The sequence below is a fragment of the Liolophura sinensis genome, chromosome 8 (genome assembly GCF_032854445.1).
Source record: "Liolophura sinensis isolate JHLJ2023 chromosome 8, CUHK_Ljap_v2, whole genome shotgun sequence".
NCBI classification, from domain to species: domain Eukaryota; kingdom Metazoa; phylum Mollusca; class Polyplacophora; order Chitonida; family Chitonidae; genus Liolophura; species Liolophura sinensis.
Genome location: NC_088302.1, coordinates 40,867,318 through 40,891,515, shown reverse-complemented (window position 1 = coordinate 40,891,515; position 24,198 = coordinate 40,867,318). Strand labels below are relative to the sequence as shown.

Genomic DNA, 24,198 nt, shown 5'->3' with positions numbered 1-24,198 from the left:
AACCTGTTATCACCTGTGCATGTAAACACTTCCATCATGGCTCACTCAGGTAATTACTCTAATCTGCTGGTTTGAAATAATCAGATTTTGTTGTTTTTCAGCTGGCGTCTGAATGAAATTCTCTGCACTCACAAACCACCTGATGCACCATGCTCTAAATGCTGACAGTGCAAATCAAAGCACGGTTGAAAGAAAATGCTTTTCATAGACTTTCAACAACCTAATTTCTTTTCCAACACTTTCAAGGATCATTCAGTTTAAGTAAAAATCTTCATGTGGAAAATAATGAATATTACCCATGCACTGTAATTTGATACCTTACTTATTGATCCATTTCAAACACAGTGCAATATGATATTTAACACTGAAAATTAACACTCAGACTTTATTATAGAAAAACCCCTTTTTTCAAGGACTTTCCAGCATCAAAATTAACATACTTTCATGTATTTGACATGGGAACCATGTCAAAGAGTTCTTAAAGATACAAGTACTTGAAATGTTTGGTTTTCTGTTTTATACATTATTATATTTATATTCCTTGATAAGGAGTATATAATGTGGCCTGATGTAAAAAAACTACATATTAATTGATACTGAAGTTTATCCTCTTTCGTCTTGGTGCATAAAAATGGATTTAAGTTTCCTCAAGGCCCTAGCAGTCAGCATGAAATCAAGTCATGTAGATTGCTGGATGTTGCTAAACGATGTTAACATGTAAGTCATATCACAATGGTGTCTCCTGGTAAAATACTTGCCAATCATTACTGCTGACTATACCAAGGCACCACACATGACGTACCCACCTCCGCCACCCACAGTCACAATCCTTGACCCCCCATAAGGAAGAGTGTAAAATGTATAACTTCAGGCATCATCAAACTTTGAACTGAACTTGTGCCTCCCAACTATAAGAGAGATTTTTTATTCTCTCCTTGGCACTTTGACTTAAATAATTAACCCATATAGAGGGAAAAATAAACAAAAACAAGCACAGCAATAAGGAGTACAAATTCATCTCATATTTATAAAACAGATTGTATTATTTAATACAAACATTCACAACAATATACAGTGAACTTGCTTCCAAACAGTTTCTTATTTACTGAAAGTATGTGTCAACCCTTATCAAGTAAATAAAAATAAAAAATTTTACTGAAATAGAGACATGAAAAAGCTTGTATCAAAATCTCAATAAGGAAACTTCAGAGCAGACACACATTTCTGCAGTGTCTGTTGGGTTGAATTATGCCTGGTGATCATGGCTTTATGTTGTTGTGAAGGAGGCCAAATGTACACATAACTCTGAGGAAGGGATAGTATCTTAAAGATGTTTAACTGTTACTTGCTTCACAATACCAGAACCCTCATGGCATATATCTGCGGATGAACGCTATTTTAGCTGTTCTCAAACACAACATGTGAGGCCGAAGGTAATGATGGATTCAACTGTGAAGCTGTCTGGACTTCTCAGCCAGCAAGAAACTCCTTAAACAAATAAAAAAAAATTTTGACTTTACATGTAGATGTACATGTACATAAGATGTACTGGGAATATATGTGGCTAATATTTAGCCTTTCCACTGGAAAAACTTCATGCATGAGAGTAATAAGGTATGCAGAAATAAACATGAAAATGTCAACTTTGAAATCAAAAACGCCATTTCTAATTTGTTGGCAAAACTGGTTACATGCGGGAAGAACTCCCTTCAAGGGATACCTTCACTATTGAAAATCATCTACTTCCTGTTTAAGACATATTTAAATGATTATCAAATCTTGGAAACAGGAAAATCAAGTTGGGTCCAAATAAAAAGGTGGACTTTAAGTTATATTTTTATCCCATTTTCAGATTTTTAGTGTTGGTTTGCTCGTAAAACACAAAACAAAATTGGCTTCGGCCTATTTAAATAAACCTGCAGCATTATTGCACACCTTCATGCACAAGTTTAATCAGGACACACCTTCAGAGGTTTAGTCTGCACCTTAACACACCTTCCTATTGTAAACTGTTTCACTGCGAACCTTCAGGAAGAGGCTTGAATTAGAGCACACCTCATTGCATGTTTTCCCAAAGCCCACCAGAAGTTAGTTTGTATTATAGTACACATGCACCTAGCAATACTTTTAGTAGGCTTTCTTCAAGAAGTGTAGCTGAAGTCATAGCACATGAAGATATACATGTCCCTTGTTTCACAGAATCTCTTCAGGTGTCAGCTCGAATCAAAGAGTACTTATATATGGCAATTCAAATAAAAGCACACCTTCAGAAATCAGTTTTTACAGCATAGTGCTCCTTCAAAATAGAAGTCAAATTGCTACACACTACAAGACACCACATTAGATGTTAACTTTGACTGCAGGACCCTTCAATTAAGGTGTGACTGAATGAGGTATGGGCAATTTGAATTCCGGTACATATTTAGAGGATGATAGGAATCCTGGCACACCTTTAGAGGACGATAGGAATCCTGGCACACCTTTAGAGGACGATATGAACCCTGGCACACCTTTAGAGGACGATATGAACCCTGGCACACCTTTACAGGACGATAGGAATCCTGGCACACCTTTAGAGGACAATAGGAATCCTGGCACACCTTTAGAGGACGATAGGAATCCCGGCACACCTTTAGAGGACAATAGGAATCCTGGCACACCTTCACATGGCAACTTGAACCCTGCCATGACTTCAGATGGTAATTTGAATCTTGTCACACTTTCTATTAGTACGAGTTACTAGAGTCCTGTCATATCTTCAGATGATAAATTGAATTGTCACACATTCAGTTGGTAATTTGAATCCAGTCAATCCTTCAGATGTTAATTTGAATCCTTCCACAAAATCAGATGGTAACTTCAATCCTACCACAAATTCACATGATAATTTGAATCCTGCCACACGTTCAGATGATAACTGGAATCCAGTCAATCCTTCACATGGCAATTTGAATCTGGCCACAAAATCAGATGGCAAGTTGAATCCAGTCAATCCTTCAGATAGTAATTCGATTCCTCCAGAACCTTCAGAATAGACTGAATAACACTGAGCCTTCACATAGCTGTCATACACAGCCATACATGTGTGGTAAGACTTCTTCCTGAACAGCTGCCAGGTCTCGGGGACAGACAGCCAGAATCTCAATACAAAGTACTGCCTACACACTAGCACATGTACTTCACCTCAGGAAGGCTGGGGAATTGAAGACGAGATGCTATTAACACTGAATAAGCCTATGAACATGTACTGGTTTTCTTCTAGGGTCTTCATCTTCAACATTATACAGGTGTTGTTCTAAGATGTACGCCTGTTATAAAGGTATGTACAGGTTCCTAATCCCAATACTGCCTGAATTTAGTTATTTACTTGATTGGTGTTTCACAACAATATTTCACTTATACAACAGTGACCTGCATTATTGTGGGAGCCCCCCAGGCTGAGCCTGGGGGGAAACCCATAATCGTCTGCAGGTTGCTGACAGACTTTCCCACAGTGTGACCAGACAGGATTAGTGCTGCCTGAAGGTATCAGGCAAGGCATTCAAGTCAATTACAGTACAGGTATAATGCTTGGCCTAACCTCTGTTATGCTGAGCAGTATTAAAGACAGGAAATGTGAAGACAGCAAAAGTTAATTTCAAATTAAAAATGTTCATAAAGTTGTTCCTTCATATGTAAATTGGTTGAGGAATTAAAGTATATACTGCACTAACAAAGCAACACTTAACCAAATGTATCAGGGCATGAATGACAAGATTTAATAGCTTTTCTGACAGAATGTCTCTTTTGACAAAATCAGTATAATTAACTGAATTGCGTACATATGATAAGCTAGTGCAGTAGCCAGTGAAATTTGGCTGACTTGTTTGTTTAGGGTCTTTTTAGTATAGTTTTGCTCCTGACATACACAGAGCTGGCTGACTTCAATGCTATCATAATAATATAAATTGTTTTAAATGTTGAGAAATTAATCAAGCTTCACAAAAAATTCTCAAGTGGCCCTATAAGGTAGATGAATCCATCAGAATCAAACAAAATGTGTCTGCTGAACTTTAATTTGTTACCAAGGCTACCAAAGAGCTCACCTGTAGGAGACACATGAATACAAAACTTTATCTCAATACATAAAGTATTGAAATCTTGAATTTGGTAATTTACCGTAACTAATATATACAAAGAGTATCAGCGATGAAACGACCCCATTGTGTCATTGTCATTTATATGCATGCAGAACTTCAGGTCAATACATGCTGTTCTTTTTAAGATACCACCCCTAACATTGTTTAACACAGATTTCATGAAGGATGGAATATCCCATTCATGTTACTGTGTTCTGCATACGTGGAAACCCTGAGCTCTATACATGCTGTACTTTTTGAGATATCACCCCTACAATTTTGTTTAACACTGATTTCCGGGTTATTGTTTGCCGACGCTGACGCTAAGGCTATGACATAAGCTACACCTGTACTTAAAAATGCTGATATTTAGGTGAAATGCAGTAGTTAATGTTTACATGTAAAATTTGAAAGTGATTCTCTATTTCTGATAATTGCACAATTTATTTCTATACTTTAGGAAGTATACAAAAAAAAGTGGGACAAAACACTACTACAACTTCTACTACAATCACTACCCAGAAGCCAAGATCCATATTTAGAGTTGTCCAAAAGTCCAAAAGATGCTGATCAAAAAGTCTGCATTCTGACTTACCTTTTTGCCAGGTGATCAATCGTAACACTGAAACAATGTCTGTATGTGTTCTAAACTCTCCCTGAAGTCATCTTCCTCCAGTCCATTCTCCAGGAATTGGTGGTGCTTTCTGATATTGATTTTCTTAGCTTCACCGTGCAGTTCTTGAAGGAATGTGCCCGCTTCTGGAGAATTCTGTAGGGAAGTCATGATGGGAACACTGTCTACTCCTGTCAGGGGTAAAAGTGAGGACTTGTTGTTAAGCCGCTTAATCCCTTCACACATAAATCCCCAAAATCACATACTTTCTTTAAACTCTTAACACATTTCACTCTCATTTATATGTCAATGAGAAAGTCTCCATCGCTACATCACTTTTTTTTTTTCTCAAAGAAGAGGAAGTTAAACACAGAGCTGCATGTATTCGGTCAATATTGTTTTTATTAGCACGAAAAAGAGTCGGAATTTCACAATTTATTACGCTCATTATATTAAAAGCTTTTATTTTTTTATCCCTGTACATGAAATTATAAATTATGTTTTGGCAACACACCAAGGTTACAGTAAATGACCTTAAGTTTCATCCTGGGACTCGGAAAGTCTATCCCAGGATTCATTGCGTTGATTGTGGTTGCTACTGACTGCGCGCTGCGAGAGAGCAACAAGGGTGGTCAGGGGATCATTAGACAGTTCAACAATGTAATAAACAAGCTCACTTCACTGAGCAGTCAGTCTACACTCCTGCTACCAACAGTTCATGTTTTCCTCAGTTTTAATGATAATGATTTTAGTACATGCACTTCGCAACAGGTTGATTTTTTTATTATTGTTATTTTGCGATAAATGGGAATCTGGGAGAAAACTCTGTGGAGATTAAGCATGACTACCCAGTACCTTTACGCATGTGGAGTGTCATGTCAAATATCAGTTTTTAAACTGTAGGGCTCTCTGTATACAAGGCTGTAGCAGAATTTAGCATATCGTGAATCAATACTTGCAAACTTTTCGTGCCCAGAGATGAAGAAGTCAAACTGCGATCAAAGTGACACCTACATGCGTCGGTTTGCAACGCTTACAATCGCAGAACTCCAAATTTCCACGCATCTACCCATCGATCACATGATTTCTGCTGGCTAACGGCAAAACAATAATTTCATCTGTCACTGGCAACATGTAATTCACGTCTAGGCAAAAGAGTATAGAGGAAATCATAAAATATTTTGTTTATAAAGTCAGTGACCGTGTTGTGTGAATGTGACAACAACTCGACCAAATCCTATATGCCGGACTTCCATACATTACTACCGAAAAGGGGTAAAAGTAAATCATGGTAGTTTTCGGAAATCTCATGTGGAATATGTTTTCTGCGTTTAATGGGAGGTTTCCAATATAACAACATAGAAAAAGGAACTCTTCTGCAACAGGACAGTTCTGACTGTAAACAAACAAAATGTGCGTGTAGGCTGACATACTAAATTGTTAAGCTGATGACAGATATTTCTCAGTGAAATTCACTTTCAGCTGAAATACATTTGTACACGTATTCATTGCATAATGCGGGCTCTCAGCAGACAACCATTTACCAGACAACGTTGTGAGGTGCCGTCCACGTAGGCCTAACGTGAATCTGCAGTGTACACTGTACGTGTACATTCCTTGTTTGGTGTGATCATGCTTTCAGACAGTGTGTGTGTGGAATTTAAAGGTTTGTAATAGACATTGCCTGTCTTAATACTTTTTTCGATTTCATTCATGGGTATACAGATGTACATGTAGGCCTACTAATCGGGAGACCAGCACACCTCGCTGTCAGTGACTTGACCCCATGTGGTGAGGATTATCAACCAGAGCTGCCAGTGCCATGCAGGGTAATGAAACGGGCGGGGAGATTACTCACTCCCTTCTGTCATCTTGCCATCAACTCAGATCGTGCAAAAGTAAATGACAGTAACTCGTGCGTGGAACTTTAGGCGATTTGCCATGGTACCTCATACTCTACAAAGCTGTCTAGAAATAGCATGGCTTCAAGAATCAAGTTTTGATTAAATGAGTTACACTGCATAAACATGAAAATTTTAATCTCACTTTTGTTGTACTCTCAAGAATTAATAATTGTGTGAACACTTTTGAGTTTTCCTTTGGTACAAAACTTGCTTACGAAGCCACTGATTATATCTCTCAAAGAACAATTTAAAAGAATTTCTAAAATGCTATACTTCTTGAGGACCATTCTTTACAGAAATATTTATTCATGAGTGGAATGTTTATTCAAAGTTTACGCAATACAATGATCCATTTCACCTGGGAAGGTGTATAAATGAAACAATTAAATTGCCACAATCAACAAACAGTATAAGCTCCGCCTACCGTAATTTTTCAACCTACTCAAACGTCTCTGCAATCAATATTTTTAAACGTTCTGAGACAACTATATGGTACAGAGGAATAATGTGTGCTGTTTTATGATGCTTGTGTCTTTAGTTAGACAACCATATCATTCCAGCATCATTTTCATAATAACTGTATGTATAAATTCCACTGAAAAAAATGCTTTACAGGTTGAAAAGGTTGATGATTTACAGTAAATTTTATTTTTGAAGACTAAAAATTTTGCCCACAAAAGTGCATTTTTAGAGGCAAATTAATGTCATAAATTATTATTTTTGTGATTAAACTTATAGTTTTCTGGTAGAACATCATCCCACAAACTTCAAAACACCTTTCTAATATCAAAAGAACTATCAAAATAAAAAAAAATAGGCAAGTTAGTCATGGGTACAATTTATGGTCATTTAGGGTAGACAGCATAGATTTGTCTGTAGGCTTGTGGGTTTATTAGCTAAACAAACAGTTTTATGTGACAAAGGCAATACTGGTCATTTTCACTTGCTTTGTAAATGCACCTTTGCTGGCATGATGCTATCGGAGCTGTGGTTTTTCTTGCAAAAATCAATTGGTGTATTGTGACATAAATACACTGGAGTCGTATCCAGATTTTCTATAGGGTTTTATATCCCCGCTGATTTTTCTGTCTGAGTGACTCTGGTGACAATTCTATTAACATGCACACTCAGTTTGAATTCTGTTTGTCTTATTACCTGTCTGGTCTGACCTGAGTGTGTCTGAGAGCCAACCTGATGAGGAGACCCTGGGGCTGAAGATGTGAGGGAAGGGAGTGCCTACCTTACACGGCTCTCTCACAATACAACCGGCACTGTAACATCATGAAGAAAATATATATATATATACTGAATTATTCTTTTCAAACCGTCGACTGTTCATAAATCTGCCTCTAAACACATTGGAGTCCTCTTCATAAAGCTCACAAACGTTTCGTGCACGTACCTTCCGTGGCAACTAGTATTTTAGATATTACACCAGCATGGTAATTACATGAACGTAGTGCTCGGCCCACTTTGTGAAACAGGGCCCTGGAAAGTTTCCTATGTCAAGACAGAAGAGGACTAAATGTCTTACATGTACATACACATATCTCATTTCATCGTGATGAACATATAAAGCAGGGGGTTACACACTCCATTGTCTATAGAGAAGAAGCAAGTAAGGAACATACAGTTGTGTTTTTTAATTTATTTATTTGATTTGGTGTTTTACGGTGTACTCAAGAATATTTCACTTATACGGCGGCGGCCAGCATTATGGTGAGAGGAAACTAGGGGAACCCACGACCATCGGCAGGCTGCTGGAAGTGCTTTTTAAAGTGGAATGCCCATAACCTACTCCTACATGTAGCTTATATTATTTGCAGGCCTAGCACGTTACAATACACAGACTTCTACTTACATTCCACAAGCCTTCATCTACTGAGCATACATGGCTTCCTTGTGGAACCTGCTCTCTAATGGTATGGCCCTACAGAGCCCCTACCATGTACCGTACCTTACTGTGCTATACTGTCATCTGACACAGACTTACTTCAGTGTTGTGGGGAACATTTCAGTAATGTATTATACTGTCATCTGACACAGACTTACTTCAGTGTGGTGGGGAACATTTCAGTAATGTATTATACTGTCATCTGACACAGACTTACTTCAGTGTGGTGGGGAACATTTCAGTAATGTATTATACTGTCGTCTGACACAGACTTACTTCAGTGTGGTGGGGAACATTTCAGTAATGTATTATACTGTCGTCTGACACAGACTTACTTCAGTGTGGTGGGGAACATTTCAGTAATGTATTATACTCTCATCTGACAGAGACTTACTTCAGTGTGGTGGGGAACATTTCAGTAATGTATTATACTGTCATCTGACACAGACTTACTTCAGTGTGGTGGGGAACATTTCAGTAATGTATTATACTGTCATCTGACACAGACTTACTTCAGTGTGGTGGGGAACATTTCAGTAATGTATTATACTGTCATCTGACACAGACTTACTTCAGTGTGGTGGGGAACATTTCAGTAATGTATTATACTGTCGTCTGACACAGACTTACTTCAGTGTGGTGGGGAACATTTCAGTAATGTATTATACTGTCATCTGACACAGACTTACTTCAGTGTGGTGGGGAACATTTCAGTAATGTATTATACTGTCATCTGACACAGACTTACTTCAGTGTTGTGGGGAACATTTCAGTAATGTATTATACTGTCATCTGACACAGACTTACTTCAGTGTGGTGGGGAACATTTCAGTAATGTACAGCTTGAGAATTTCCTCTTTCTTCTCACACTGGGACAAAATTCTTGGCAGTTCTTGAAGAGGTTTGCCACTGCATAAAACAAGCTTTGAAATTAGCCTTACACAATTACCCTAAATGACCTAAAATTTCGTCCATGATTACGTTGCACATTTTTCCAGATTCTGGGAGTTCTATTGATTGTAAAAAGGTGCTCTGAGAGGTGTTGAGGAGGTAGGATGATATCCTACTGGAAAAATGCAAATTTTAGACTCAGCAGTAATATCTCATGACATTTATTTGCCTCCAAGTGCGTGAGTGCTTGGGGTTTAATGTCGTACTTAACAATTTTCCACTCATATGATGACAAAGGAATCCTTAGAGTGCATGTTATGTGCCTCCTTGTTGCAAGACGGATTTTCCACCGCTCTTTTATCTAGTGCTGCTTCACTGAGATGTCTTACCGAAAGCAAGTAAGCCGCCCCACCCGAGCCATTATACTGATATGGGTCAACCAGTAGTTGCACTATCCACTTCATGCTAAACGCCAAGCGAGGAAGTTACAGCTTCGCCTCCCGAAGCGAAAACTCTACCAACTGTGCTATCGAGGCCAGTATATTTGCCTCCAAAGATGTTTTGAGGTCATATTATTAGGTCATTTGCTCCATCTAATCTTGGCTTGGCACAACAATAGCTGGACAACATACCATGTATTTATCAGATCAGGACTGCTACCTTGACAAGTGCACATATATGTACACCATCACAGTTTTTAGATTCTCAGCAAACTCACAACAAAGACAAGGGGAGCTGATAACCTGGCACTGTAGAGACACCAAAACTACATGAATGTGAAATGGTCAGCACATAAGTTTTTGGGCGATTATTTTACACATACTGTTATTCCCAACCTTTTCACATGTTTGCAAGGTGTTTTTTCAAGCATTATTCTGTGCTGACTGATAAACTTATACTTTTTGTGAAACTGGTCAATCCAACCAATAAAGTTTTGTCTTCAAAATCTAATTAAAACTGTGAATATATTGTCCTGAAAGTTACTCTTCCTTATGCAAAAAGGTTGAGGTAGTCATTTTCATTTAAACCCAATGAGAGATTCTAGTCAGCTGCACTGGGGGCATCATTCTCATTGATCTTGTGACCAAATTATCATTTTCTCCACAATAATCAGTGCTTTGCCCCTGTTTACAGTGCAGTGATTCTTCTAATTTTGGGGGCACATTCTCTGATCTTTTTAGCCAATACACACAGTTTCTTTGTTCTCAAATGGTATGTGCATCTAATCAAGAACATACATGTATGGATGTCTTCACTTTCCAAAACCAAAGAGAAAGAAATGTAATTTTCTGTTTTCAGCACCACTAATATTATTCTAAAAATTACAGTTTACCCTGAATGTGAAGTGAAATGGACTACATGTAACAGTCCCATCTGTCCCATCTCTACACCCTGAGTAATAGATTATACTTCACGATAGCTCAGAATTAATGCTTGAACCCCTTCTCACCTCTTTACACGGGCATCAGGTATTCCTCTGAGGACCACTGACTGCATATAAGGGAGAGCATTCCCTGTCAACCCAGGAGTGAGGCCAGTCCAGAGTAGTCCCCCCTGACGAGAGACGAGTGTGTCCACCAAGGTGCTGGAGGATGGCATTGGGAAGGGCAGAGATGCGCTCAATCCAGCTACCTTCAGAGACAAGCAGTAAATACTATGAGATAATCACACTACTGATCAGTTAAAAGCCTTATGTTAACATATTTTTAGCTAGTTTATATTTAACAAGAGTGAAAACATTAGTATCTGTTCCATTAGGGTTGTTGTAGGCTCATTTAGCAAAAGGGTTGTTGTGCAGCCTATAAATCAGTGACCAATGTGGTAATGATTTTAATCGAATCCAATTTTCTGTGGTTTGGCTGCAGCTTCAAGTCATGGCATGAAAGCACGAGTCAAAAACTTGTGAGCATGACAGTACAAGACAAACAAATATATACATTACCTTCTCCTATTTACCTTATAAATGACTTTTCAACTTATTTTTTTTACAAAACTGCTAGCCGGAGACATGTTTTCCACCAATAACAGCCACACAGAAGACTTATTTTCTAACATCTCAATCATCAAGGATTTTCTCTTCAGTTCAAACACATTTCTTGGCTACAAGTATATTCCTCCTTTATGAAAGAAAATATGGCCAAAGATACAAACAAAATATCTGAGATTTCAAGGTGCTGACAGAACAGAGCTTACTCTACGTCCCATGTGGTGGAAGGAGTGTGTGATGTCAGAGAGTCGGCATGGGTTGGATTCCAGACGGTAAGGCAGGCTGGCTGTGTCCAGCGCAGATGCCAAAACAGCACTTGTATGGTAAAACAACTCAGGCTAGAACAACAACATGGTCAATATATCAAAACTGCATTAAAGTGTTTCACAGCATAATAAATAATACTTAAACAAGAAGAAAATTTATTTATTTATTTATGTGAATGGGGTTTTACGCCGTACTCAAGACTGTTTCCCTAATACAACGGCGGCCAGCATTATTAGTCGGAGGAAACCAGGTAGAGCCAAGGGTAAAAACCCACGACAACCCGCAGGCTGCTGGAAGACCTTCTCATGTTCAGACAAGTAGAAAAAGAGCAGTCAAAACAATTTTTATCTATGAAACACAAATGACACTTCATTTCACTTTTCATTTTTATGTCCTTACCTTATAGTTTAGATGATGAAATTCCAAAGGAGCCCCAGGAGGTTTCCACAGCCTGGAGGTCAGAGATAAGGGGACAACCAAGGAGGTCATGGAGGTCAGCTTGTCATATGACAGCAAGGAGGTGATCACATGATGGATGCTCTCACTGGGATGCTGAAATGAGAACAGCTTGTCACACATCATAGCTTGTATACAAACAAAGGTGTTGAGTCACAGAAATAATCAGCGTCTTCCTACCAAATCCATGCTGAGCTGTTCTAATCATCCCGCAGAATAAGAGGTCAGGGCCTACGCAAACTTTTGTGGGATTACACTTATTGATAGATTGGTATTGGTGGAAGATAAGTAGCCTTCAACTATCAGGCTGTGCAAACGGCAGAATGAGCATCTTCAATAGGGGAGTTTCCAGTTCGAACTCTTTCATCAATGAAGGTAGAAAGAGTTCAACTGTATCATGTGACCTGTCAGAAATGTTAGGCAACTATTTTTGATCACATTCACTATAACATAAGCGTCTGAAAAAAGTGTCGGTAAAAGTCATTTAGAGTAGACCAATGACGGAGAAAATTGAGAACCTAAACATTGTGAACTTGAGGAGTTCCTAATTGAAAGAGGTGTCATTTGCACTTCTGGGTGAGACACATGATCAGTAAATCAATTTCAACAAGGTTGCCTAACATTTTTCACCATTCAGGACACAGTAGGACTGTTTTTTACTTCAACAACAAAAGAGTTCCAACTCGAAACTTCCCTACTGCTGAGCAGAGGAATCCACCAATTATCTGCCCATTAAAGCTGAGAGTAAACCCACACCTTGTGTGCGCCATGGGCAGGAGCAGTGATTGGGGTAAAGCACTCACATATGATGTACATATATCAATATGTAAACAGGTGAAAGACAAGTGGGAGTGCTGTCATGTACTGTTATCTTCTTCTACCCCCATTTTAAACCCCATGGTTCACACAGGGTACAAATAAAATTATCTTGCAATGGAATTGATTTATCAGATTATTACTGCAATTGTCTTATTGTCTGGGAAATTTCTTCTCAGTACTGTAATTCTTCAACCTTTCACATGTTTCTTAGGTGTTTATTCAAGCATATTCTGAGAATATTATTCTGCATAGACTGATAAAACTACACTTTTTGTGAAGTTTTGAAACTGGTCAGCCCAGCAAATGTAGTTTTGTCTCTGAAAGCAAATAAAAAAGGTGCATAAATCTCAATGAAAGGTTGAGGAATTAGGGCCCAAGGTATGATTTAAAATCCTTAGACATTTACAGTCTATCAGTGAGAGCTTACATTGGTGGAAGGCACTGCTGGGTGCATCCCAAAGGTCAATGTCCCTTTGTTCGGGAATTCCTCCTCCAAATACTGAGAAATCCATGACGTTATTCCCCCAAAGCCATTGTAAACATCACTCAGAATGTGAAAACCCTGTTCAGGAAACAAAATATTTATTTAATAATGTTTGATACAAATATATAGTTGCTGTCGCTGAACTTTTTCAGAAGAGCTGTTGTCAGACTTTACAGGACTAAGTCCCGCTAGTGATGTCTATGTGTTAAGTGTATTTTGTTTTTCAACATTAGATTGGTTACTATATATTATACAGGGCTATATGGAGGCAGAGCCATCATGTTTGGGAACATTTCCTAACAGCAAATTAAAACTGTGAAACTCATTTTATAAAAATTAGGCCAAATTGTAAATTGTAATAAAATGTCCAAGGATATTTTTTTTAGCATTTTGTGCATTACAATCAATGCTGCCCATGCATCACTGAAGGCAGTCATCATTCTAAGACTGAAGAATCGTTGCCTGAAAGGAATGACTCCTATTGTGGCCTGTATGTGTACCTGAAGATTGTCTGACTCTTCAGTGAAGAAGTGGATCTGATCCTCCATGGATGTTCTCTGAGAATAGCTGGAGAAAAGCCTCTCACCACACCCATAGATGTCGAACGGCTCCACGGGACTGTTAGGCAACAAATGTAGTATGTGTATGTGAATCATAATTAACTAATCTGTTCAAAGTGATTCACTGATTGCGGTTTTATGACGTACTCAAGAATATGTTTAGCCGGCATTATGGTGGGAGAGGAAACCACTCAAAGCCTAAGATGAAACAACTCAAAGCCTAAGAGGAAACCACTCAGAGTCTAAGAGGAAACCACTCAGAGCCTAAGAGGAAAGCACTCAAAGCCTAAGACGAAACCACTCAGAGCCTAAGAGGAAACCACTCAGAGCCTAAGAGGAAACCACTCAGAGCCTGGAAGAAAACCCACAACCATCTGCAGGCTACATGCAGAACTTTCCACGTACGATGGGGGATGAAGCCAGCATTCGCTGGACTTGAACTCAGAGAGACCCCATTGGTGTGAGGCTCCTGGGTCATCGTGCTATGCTAGCACATTAGAATTCAGTCTATGAGGCTACTAACAACGCATCTTAAAAATTATTCTTTGTACATCCAGCATAGCAAATGATTAAATCTCAGCCATGTTTCCTTGCATGATAGCAAATGACTGATTAGTGTTGAAGATCCCTTGACAGACGTTAATCAGTTTCAAGTTTACTGAGGAAACCAAATTGTGGTCAAGGGTGGAATAAACTGCTAGACTTTGCCAAATAAGTGAAAAACTTTCTTAGTTGTAACATACATACTTTCATTCGCAGTGTGATGTAAATGTGTATGTCTGAGTGAGTGAGTGAGTGAGTGCTTGGGCTTCAATGTCATACTTTTTCAGTCATATGACGATGAAGGAATCCTTAGAGTGCATGTTATGTGCCTCCTTCTTGCAAGACGGATTTACACCGCTCTTTTATCTAGTGCTGCTTCAATGAGATGCCTTACCGAAGGCAAGTAAGCCGCCCCGCCCGAGCCATTATACTGATACGAGTCAATCGGTCCTTGCTCTATCCCCTTCATGCTGAACGCCAAGCGAGGAAGTTACAACTTCCTCTTTTAAGGTCTTCGGTGTAACTTGACCCAGGATTAACCCTGGATCTACTGCTCCTGAAGCGGACGTTCTAACAACTTTGCTATATGGGCCAGTATGTGTGTTTGATTATTGGTGGAAGATAAGTGACTTCAAAGCAACTGTACACGTATCTACATGTACATGTAGCTAAGAGGCACTATCAGTTTATCACTTACTGCAACCATTCCGCAATAACGGCTAAAGAATTCCAACACCTTGATCTGAATATTTATGATGTGTACACTGTGCGAGGGATATTTATTTACTTATTTGGTGTTCTATGCCGTGCTCAAGAATATTTCACTTGGACGATGACAGTAAGCATTATGGTGGAGGAAACTGGGCAGAACCTGGGGGAAACCCATGACCATCCACAGGTTGCTGCCAGACCTTCCCACTGTACCACATATGATACCACACACAGAAACAGTAAACATGTATGGGCACCACATCAATTAGTGATTACTCTACTCGCTTTCTACTGAAAGACAGCAAACAAACTAGAATATACATATACTAAGATTGCCAAATGTAAACAAACATATATGAAATACTTACTTATTATGGGTATATTCCTGTACAATATTAAGAGATCTGGGATGAAGATGAATCCTCAGAAAGTCAGACCAGACTTTGACCTCTGAATCAAGGTTATAATACTTTGGGCCAAAGATCTGTTCCACTTTTTCATTCTTGGCTACATTCTTGTCTGCATTTAAAAAAATAAAAACAATTCATCAGGCCTGTGCCACTGTTAAAAATATGTGTATGTTTGTTGGGGCTATTGCCACTGATCCTCCAAAAAAGGCATTTCTTTGAAGATTTTGATGGATTTTTGGGGGGGGGGGATATATTTTCCCCTAATGTTAATTTCTTTGAAATCCTTATCTTTCGCATTCCCCAGATTTCAAAAAGATTTCCAACTGATATACTTTATTTTTCTGATAGTGTTGAGTTACCCCCTAGTGTTGAGTTACCCCCTAGTGTTGAGTTACCCCCTAGTCTTAACTCCATCAAAGAATTCCTCAAGAATACATGTACAAACAGACAAAACACAACATTTTGCCCACATCCCTGGACAGAGGAGAAGGTTGCTTTTCCATGTACCTGACTTTGACAACCGATCACACAAAAGTTATCTGTTCAGTACACCCAGTGTGTCATGTTCCGTTATGTCATGTTATCTTAATAGTGACAGGTTCTTCACCCTAGCATCCACAAGGGATGTCTTGTTACATTCCTGTATAATTGGTGGCGTCCGTGGCAGATAGTTTAGCATGCCAGCACGGTGCAATGACACAGGGGCCTAACACTAATGCAATCACTGTGAATCCAGCTCATGCTGGATTCCTCTCCTGTCGTATGCAGGAAAGTCTGCCAGCAACCTGCAGATGGTCGTGGGTTCCCCAGAGCCCAGTTTCCTCCCACCATAATGCTGGCTGCTGGCATATAAGTGAAATATCCTTAAGTACAACATGAGACACCAATCAAAAAACAAATAAATGCTGTATAATGTAAATAGGGACTAAACTACCTGAATGCTATGCTCATAGGCGCCAGTTAGAACATCTCCTATTGACATTTAACTGTAGTGTTGCTGTAATATCCTCACGATTTGACTAACTGCAGGGCTAGGTTCATACCACTTTTATTTGACTATTTGAAATACATGGATCCCTCTATTATGTGAACAACCGGAGAGTAAGTATATTGAAAAGTAATTGTGGTCTAAAGCCATCGGAAAAACTGAAATGTCCTATCCATATCCCAATACCAGAGCTACAACAGTGTACTGCTAAGGCATCAAAAGAAAGACCCCAGTTATCAACTTAGTTTGATGGTCATGACCATCACACTCTAGAGTGAGTACCTGGGGTGTCACCAGCCTCTTCTACATCACGTGTTTTCTCCAAATTATTGCCATCTGACAACAGGGCTTCCTGAAATGGCAAGCAACCTTATCACTGAAAGTCAGTTCAAACATACACATCTTAAAATGTGATAGCATGTAAAAGAAAACCTTCAAATAATTATTAACTGCAATCAATGAAATAACTTTTAAAATGAAATAAAAAGGATTTTCCAAATTCTGCCATAATGTATATGAATACTTGGAATTAAACTTTTAATACAACAAACGCAAAAAAGAAATTGATATATGGGTACCTACATCTTCTTTTTCAAGGTCTTGTAAGAATTTATTTTTGGGAGTGAAGATGGAATTGTGCAGAGTTACATCCCCTTCCCTACAATGAAGCAACATAACTTTAGACTGTAAACACTGGCAAAATTACATAAGTATTCCATCAGAAAACATTATGTATAGCAATTCAAAAAGTTGTTGACACAGCAAAATGCAGCCCTAGTGATTAGTGACAGCATTCTGCAGAAGTTGTTGTAATTACTGATGCATTTATGGTTTTTAAGTCATCACTGTTTTTTACCTTTTTTACTGTTGCTATTTGAATAAAACTATAGTGTGATTGCTGTGCTGCTGACATTAAATGTATCTGCAAAGATACCAGATATGGAACATAACAAAACCATACAGCATTAGTAAACACACACTAAACCTTTATTAGGCAACAACTCATTAAGCTTCAATCAGTAACATTGTTGCCAAAAAGAAGTTATGTTCCCAGTGGTCAGCATTTTAGGTCAGCATTTTACATAAAGTGGCAAATTTTCCCAATTAACAAGATTAAGAATGGATAACTCTAGATGCACATATGATTTCCACGCCTCAATTTAAACATCAACCTACACACTTTCCATGCTGTCCAATTTAAAACTGAAGACAACCCCAGCCTTACCAGTTAACATCCTCCTCAAGCTTAACATCATACAGCGTCCCCTCTTGACGGAGTGTGTTAAGGCTGTCCTTCAGGTCAACAGATATCAGGCGTGGTGTGAATGTGACATCACCCTGTAACAACAAAGTCACAGACAAGAGATATGATGTGAGGTCAACAGATATCAGGTGTGGTGTTAATGTGACATCACCCTGTAACAACAAAGTCACAGATAAGAGATATGATGTGAGGTCAACAGATATCAGGCGTGGTGTGAATGTGACATCACCCTGTAACAACAAAGTCACAGACAAGAGATATGATGTGAGGTCAACAGATGTGTGTGAATGTGACATCACCCTGTAACAACAAAGTCACAGACAAGAGATATGATGTGGGGTCAACAGATATAGGGTGTGGTGTGAATGTGACATCACCCTGTAACAACAAAGTCACAGATAAGAGATATGATGTGAGGTCAACAGATATTAGGTGTGGTGTGAATGTGACATAACCCTGTAACAACAAAGTCACAGATAAGAGATATGATGTGAGGTCAACAGATATTAGGTGTGGTGTGAATGTGACATCACCCTGTAACAACAAAGTCACAGAAAAGGGATATGATGCGAGGTCAACAGATATCAGGTGTGGTGTGAATGTGACATCACCCTGTAACAACAAAGTCACAGATAAGAGATATGATGTGAGGTCAACAGATGTGTGTGAATGTGACATCACCCTGTAACAACAAAGTCACAATTAAGAGCAATGATGTGAGGTCAACAGATATCAGGTGTGGTGTGAATGTGACATCACCCTGTAACAACAAAGTCACAGACAAGAGATATGATGTGAGGTCAACAGATATTAGGTGTGGTGTGAATGTGACATAACCCTGTAACAACAAAGTCACAGAAAAGGGATATGATGCGAGGTCAACAGATATAAGGCGTGGTGTGAATGTGACATCACCCTGTAACAACAAAGTCACAATTAAGAGCAATGATGTGAGGTCAACAGATATCAGGTGTGGTGTGAATGTGACATCACCCTGTAACAACAAAGTCACAGACAAGAGATATGATGTGAGGTCAACAGATGTGTGTGAATGTGACATCACCCTGTAACAATAAAGTCACAGATAAGAGATATGATGTGCGGTCAACAGATATCAGGCATGGTGTGAATGTGACATCACCCTGTACCAACAAAGTCACAATTAAGAGCAATAATGTGAGGTCAACAGATATCAGGTGTGGTGTGAATGTGACATCACCCTGTAACAACAAAGTCACAGACAAGAGATATGATGTGAGGTCAACAGATGTGTGTGAATGTGACATCACCCTGTAACAACAAAGTCACAATTAAGAGCAATGATGTGAGGTCAACAGATATCAGGCATGGTGTGAATGTGACATCAACCTGTAACAACAAAGTCACAGACAAGAGATATGATGTGAGGTCAATAGATGTGTGTGAATGTGACATCAGCCTGTAACAACAAAGTCACAGATAAGAGATATGATGTGCGGTCAACAGATGTGTGTGAATGTGACATCAGTCTGTAAGCAAAGTCACAGATAAGAGATATGATGTGAGGTCAACAGATATCAGGCGTGGTGTGAATGTGACATCACCCTGTAACAACATAGTCACAGATAAGAGATATGATGTGAGGTCAAGAGACATCAGGCATGGTGTGAATGTGACATCACCCTGTAACAACAAAGTCACAGATAAGAGAAATGATGTGAGGTCAACAGATGTGTGTGAATGTGACATCAGCCTGTAACAACAAAGTCACAGACGAGATATGATGTGAGGTCAACAGATGTGTGTGAATGTGACATCAGTCTGTAAACACAGTCACAGATAAGAGATATTATGCAAGTTCAACAAATGTGTGTAAATGTGACATCAGCCTGTAAAAACAAAGTCACAGATAAAAAATATGATCTGAAGTCAACAGATATCAGATGTGGTGTGAATGTAACATCAGCCTGTAAAAACAAAGTCACAGATAAGAGATATGATGTGAGGTCACTTTATAAATAAAACTCTTGACACTGGGCAAGATGTGACTGTGACATCATTGTGTAGAACAAAACCAGATATTATGTATTTGATGTGACATTCCACTGTAAAACCCAACCACATATATGCATTTATATATATATATATATATATATATATATATATATATATATATATATATAGTCACGATAAAAATGTAACACTGGTTTGCAAAACAAAGGGGAGTTTGGAGTTTGGTGTTTGAACTCGCTAAAGGTAAAAAAACGTCTTGCTATATAAACATGTGACCTGTCAAGGATGTGAGGCAACTATTTTTGATTACATTTACTATAACATGGGCTCAAAGTTTCATAAAAAGTTATTTAGGGTCAATGAATAATGTAGAAAATTGAGGAGATGAAATTTATGAACTTGAGAAGTTTCTAAAGGAAGAGGTGTCATCTGTGCCTCTGGAACAAGGTGAGATAAGTGATCAGTAAATTGGCGTCAACCAAGGTAACGTCACATTACAAGCCACATGATACAGTAGGACTGTTTTACCTTTAATGTCAAAGAGTTGGAACATCAAACTCCTATATTATGGATATAAAATGTGACATGAATGTGACATCCCTGGTAATACACAACTACAGATATCAGTGGTGATGATCATGTATTAAATGACATCACTTGATGTGCATAACGTAAAATCTACTATATAAACATAATAACAAATAATAATAATAATATAAACACAACTCTGCCAAATACAACTAAAGTATATCAGATGTGACACATCACAAGTAATTTGCCAATGCATCACCATCAAGCAAAACAAAGCCCAGTACATGTACATAAATAGGTAGGGAAAAACATCATCTCAAACACTGTTAACAAATGCAAGAGGATAATAAAAGATTAAAAATAAATACACACAAACCCTTTTCAAATTTGCGTAAAACGTTGGCAAATAAACATAACTTAATTCAAGCTTTCTGTAGTTCCAAGTTTTGTTTACTGCCAAACAACAAATTTAAAGCCTTTCAGAAGATCTTACCATAAGATTCCTCCCCTCTCTGAACAACACATCATGGTTTATTTCTTTATCTGCTGGTGAGGATTTTGTATCATATACAAAAGATGCCTCCTGAAAAAATGAACAGTTCTATACAAATTCTCTTAAAGGAGAAAAAAATTTAAATATCAATCAAATACCATTAAAAAGAGTATGCTTTTCCTCGCAGGTGCATGCCATAAAAAAACATTCTAATATGTACCTCAAATTGATAAATTATAAATAAAGTCAGCGCCAAAATCCACTGTGAGCAACTCCATTTTGCCTAAGTGCAGTTTGTACATTTCCGGTAGAACTCTTCTCTCCTGAAGGTAGTGAACAGTACAGTTCGTTTTCCGCTTGTTGATCAGGAAACCGGAATGTTGGACGTAGGTTCCGAGTTTACACAAACAAGCCAGCAGTTTTAACGACTCTCATTGGCTGAGAGGCAACACAAGCTCAGCATACATTACTGGGTGTTAAAGATGGAGGACGCAATGGACTCAGCGATTTATGCCAGCTTTGCCGTCTTCAGGCTTTACGTGTATGGCGAGGAAAAACGGCAAAATTATGCAGCAGGCAACACCAGATAGAAAAAAATGTGCTCTTTTCAGCCTGTAATGTCATGTTTTTAAGTTTTCTTCTCCTTTAATTCTCTCTTGTGATGGTCTTATTCAACAACATATTTAAGACTTGAATGCATGTAATATTTTCCAAACTTCGCATAATGGGCAAGTGTACTATAGAGAACTATTTAACAGAGAAAACATGCTACTCTTAGCATGCTAAATTCAGCCTCTTGGGCTGTTCATAGTGACTATGACAATCTTGTGGTCATTGAGGGGTGTGGAGTGGGCAGGGGTTGGGGTGGGGGAGTGAAACAGTCATTCTGGTAAAGATATATACACATTTATTTATCTTTCTGTTGCCGAACACCATATTTGACAATTTTGGAGTGGATTTTTACAATGACAGTTAGCCTCATGGGTGGAGGAAACTTGAATGCCTGGCGTAATTACCCACTGTCCTAAAGCAAGTTACTGACAAAATTTCCTACATACGGTTGATTTATTTATTTATTTATCTGATTGGTGTTTTACGGCGTACTCAAGAATATTTCACTTATACGACGACCAGCATTATGGTGAGTGGAAACCATGCAGAGCCCGGTGGAGCCTGCGCCCATCCGCAGGTTGCTTGCAGACCTTTCCACATACGGCCAGTAAGGAAGCCAGGATATATGGATATGCACACTATATTTGTGGAAGACCATTTGTCCTGGCAACTAAAAGTCAAGCACTTCTAACCAGTTGACCATGGCCTGTTCATAGCTGTATATGTATAATACAAATGTGAACTTATCAATATATGACATATGTGTGACATAAGCAGTTCGTGCATACACATGGGTGGCAATCCCGGTAGGAGTGAAAGCGTGAATGGAGACGAGGTTTGGGAGACTTAATTCGTCAAAATATTGTTCTTGGATAGCCACAAGCCTTGACTGGAACGGGCAAATTCTTTTTTCTATTCTACAACCACTATGACTTATTTGAAATCATCGCTGAAGTTGTCCTTTAGGACTGGTTGCATGGTCTTTTTGTGTTAAGTTGATTCACGCATCTTTTGGGGTGCGGTCCTGAGATTTTAGTGCACCCGACTCGACATGAGAGCATAAAGCTATTTTGATGAGCTAGAAGGAAATATTTCTGCAGATTTTAACAACATTTCAAGGAATGGATTTACATTTGCAGGACTGATAATACAGGTACTATTCCCTTTCATGCACACCAGAAATCAGCGTGCTGCTGTATCCGAGTAGATTTAATGGTCAACTTTGTTCTGCAAAGTGCCTTGTAAAATGGATCTACAGCGCTTTTGAATTCAATGACGAAACATTGACGCAGGCAAATAACAAAAAACACTGAAAAAAAACTCTACCTTTAAGTTAACTGAACTAATAAGTTTGGGGGGGGGGAGTTGTAAGGGCAAAGGTTACATTTACATGTTGACTTCCATGTGCATTTTGACGTCATTTGTTTTCCCATGGTCAGGTGCTTTTACTGATTTTTCATTGGTTAATATTGAATGGGGAGACGTTCAATTTGCGTACAAAGAAACACAGTGTAAATACTATGTTTATTATTCTAGTTTCTGTCACGTGTCTGTGTCCTTTATATGACACGGCTTTGCGATTTATACCTTTTTTGAAAGGATTTACTTAACTTGTTGTGAAATGCTTTGGATTCGAACTTCCATTAGACAGCATGTCGAGTCCGTAGCCGGTTGCTTACACCACTACACTACTCAAATTGATAAGGTAGAACATGCTTTTCAAATGCTTTTAAGACAGGCGAACACGATCAGGGTTGAATGCTCATGTGCGTGTCACATGATTTTGTCAAGTGAACTACAGCTGAAAAGGGTCTGTTCCATATTTGGCCAACCTCTTTCAGCAAAGCATGAATGAACTGATGTAACTAGTGACGTAGAAAGTTACACGTTAATATAACTCGTCTTCAAAACAGCCAGTTTGAGTGCCGTGAGCATGGCCCTTATTGAGATCAGCTCCATCGAGTTGGAGTGCGCAGATTGGGGCGATTTGTTTGAGAGATGGCGATGGACTCAGTGTTACGATGAATGTCAGAATTTTGAAGTACCACACTGGGTGCACCTAGATGGGCTTAAACAAGATGATGAGGTGGGTAATTTAGCCTCAGCAACGTTGTTTGAAAATTTTCATTTTCGTTCATTTTTTCAAACGGAGCGTTCTCCTGACTATACTGCAGCATGCGGTGGGGCCTATGACAATATCTACTGCAAGTTCTAGTCAGAAAATTCGGACTACTATGTATGTGGATGGCGAACGTTGTTGTTGTTTCAAATACAAGGCTTCGCGCGAATTTTCGAATTTTCTTACAGCTTCAGGTCATACCTGCAAATTCCACCAATGTGTTCCAACAAAGTTTGAATAATGTCCCACTTGAAGCGTTACAATCTCCCTGAGACTCATTTTTAAGAGCAGAAATCATAATTTCTCTGATCATAGCATCATTGACAACCCATGTGCTTCCGGTTTCTTCGGCTGCGTTGTATTTGAACCAATCATAGTTTAGATGACAGATTTCAGCAAAAAGCAGAATTGAAAATCACCTGAATAAAAATGAATACTTTTTTTCTTCCATAAATTAGAACAATTTTTTCTACAGTTTCAACTCGCGCCGTAGATATTTATTTATATAAATATTTAAGATAGTTTTTGCCCAATTTTAAATC

The 24,198-nt window shown here is 38.6% G+C and overlaps 2 protein-coding genes across 2 annotated transcripts; one reads left to right on the top strand and one right to left on the bottom strand.

The window, feature by feature from the left end:
- Positions 1–2,395: 2,395 nt before the first annotated feature.
- On the top strand, positions 2,396–3,035 carry LOC135473523 (eukaryotic translation initiation factor 3 subunit A-like). Its single transcript, XM_064753374.1, has 2 exons — positions 2,396–2,699; positions 2,911–3,035. Exons 1-2 carry the CDS (start codon positions 2,396–2,398, stop codon positions 3,033–3,035), a joined length of 429 nt encoding a protein of 142 aa, XP_064609444.1.
- LOC135473522 (protein misato homolog 1-like) lies at positions 2,817–23,994 on the bottom strand. The gene is made up of 16 exons (XM_064753373.1): positions 23,858–23,994; positions 20,926–21,015; positions 17,871–17,983; positions 17,228–17,303; positions 16,928–16,997; positions 15,616–15,766; positions 13,934–14,051; positions 13,377–13,511; positions 12,074–12,226; positions 11,614–11,745; positions 10,871–11,052; positions 9,337–9,438; positions 8,688–8,714; positions 7,791–7,906; positions 4,714–4,922; positions 2,817–3,193 (listed from the first exon to the last, which is right to left on the bottom strand). The coding sequence occupies exons 1-15, from the start codon at positions 23,933–23,935 to the stop codon at positions 4,729–4,731; spliced, it is 1,737 nt and encodes a 578-aa protein (XP_064609443.1). The 5' UTR covers positions 23,936–23,994; the 3' UTR covers positions 2,817–3,193; positions 4,714–4,728.
- Between the last annotated feature and the right edge of the window lie 204 nt (positions 23,995–24,198).

Excerpts from the sequence above, each read along its gene's own strand:
- LOC135473523 (XM_064753374.1), top strand. The coding sequence starts at position 2,396 with ATGGGCAATTTGAATTCCGGTACATATTTAGAGGATGATAGGAATCCT. Across the intron at positions 2,700-2,910 it reads CCCTGCCATGACTTCAGATG|ATGATAACTGGAATCCAGTC; the intron begins GTAATTTGAATC and ends CCACACGTTCAG.
- LOC135473522 (XM_064753373.1), bottom strand. The coding sequence starts at position 23,935 with ATGAGTCTCAGGGAGATTGTAACGCTTCAAGTGGGACATTATTCAAAC. Across the intron at positions 13,512-13,933 it reads AAGAGTCAGACAATCTTCAG|GGTTTTCACATTCTGAGTGA; the intron begins GTACACATACAG and ends TTTCCTGAACAG. Across the intron at positions 11,746-12,073 it reads TTCATCATCTAAACTATAAG|CCTGAGTTGTTTTACCATAC; the intron begins GTAAGGACATAA and ends TTGTTGTTCTAG.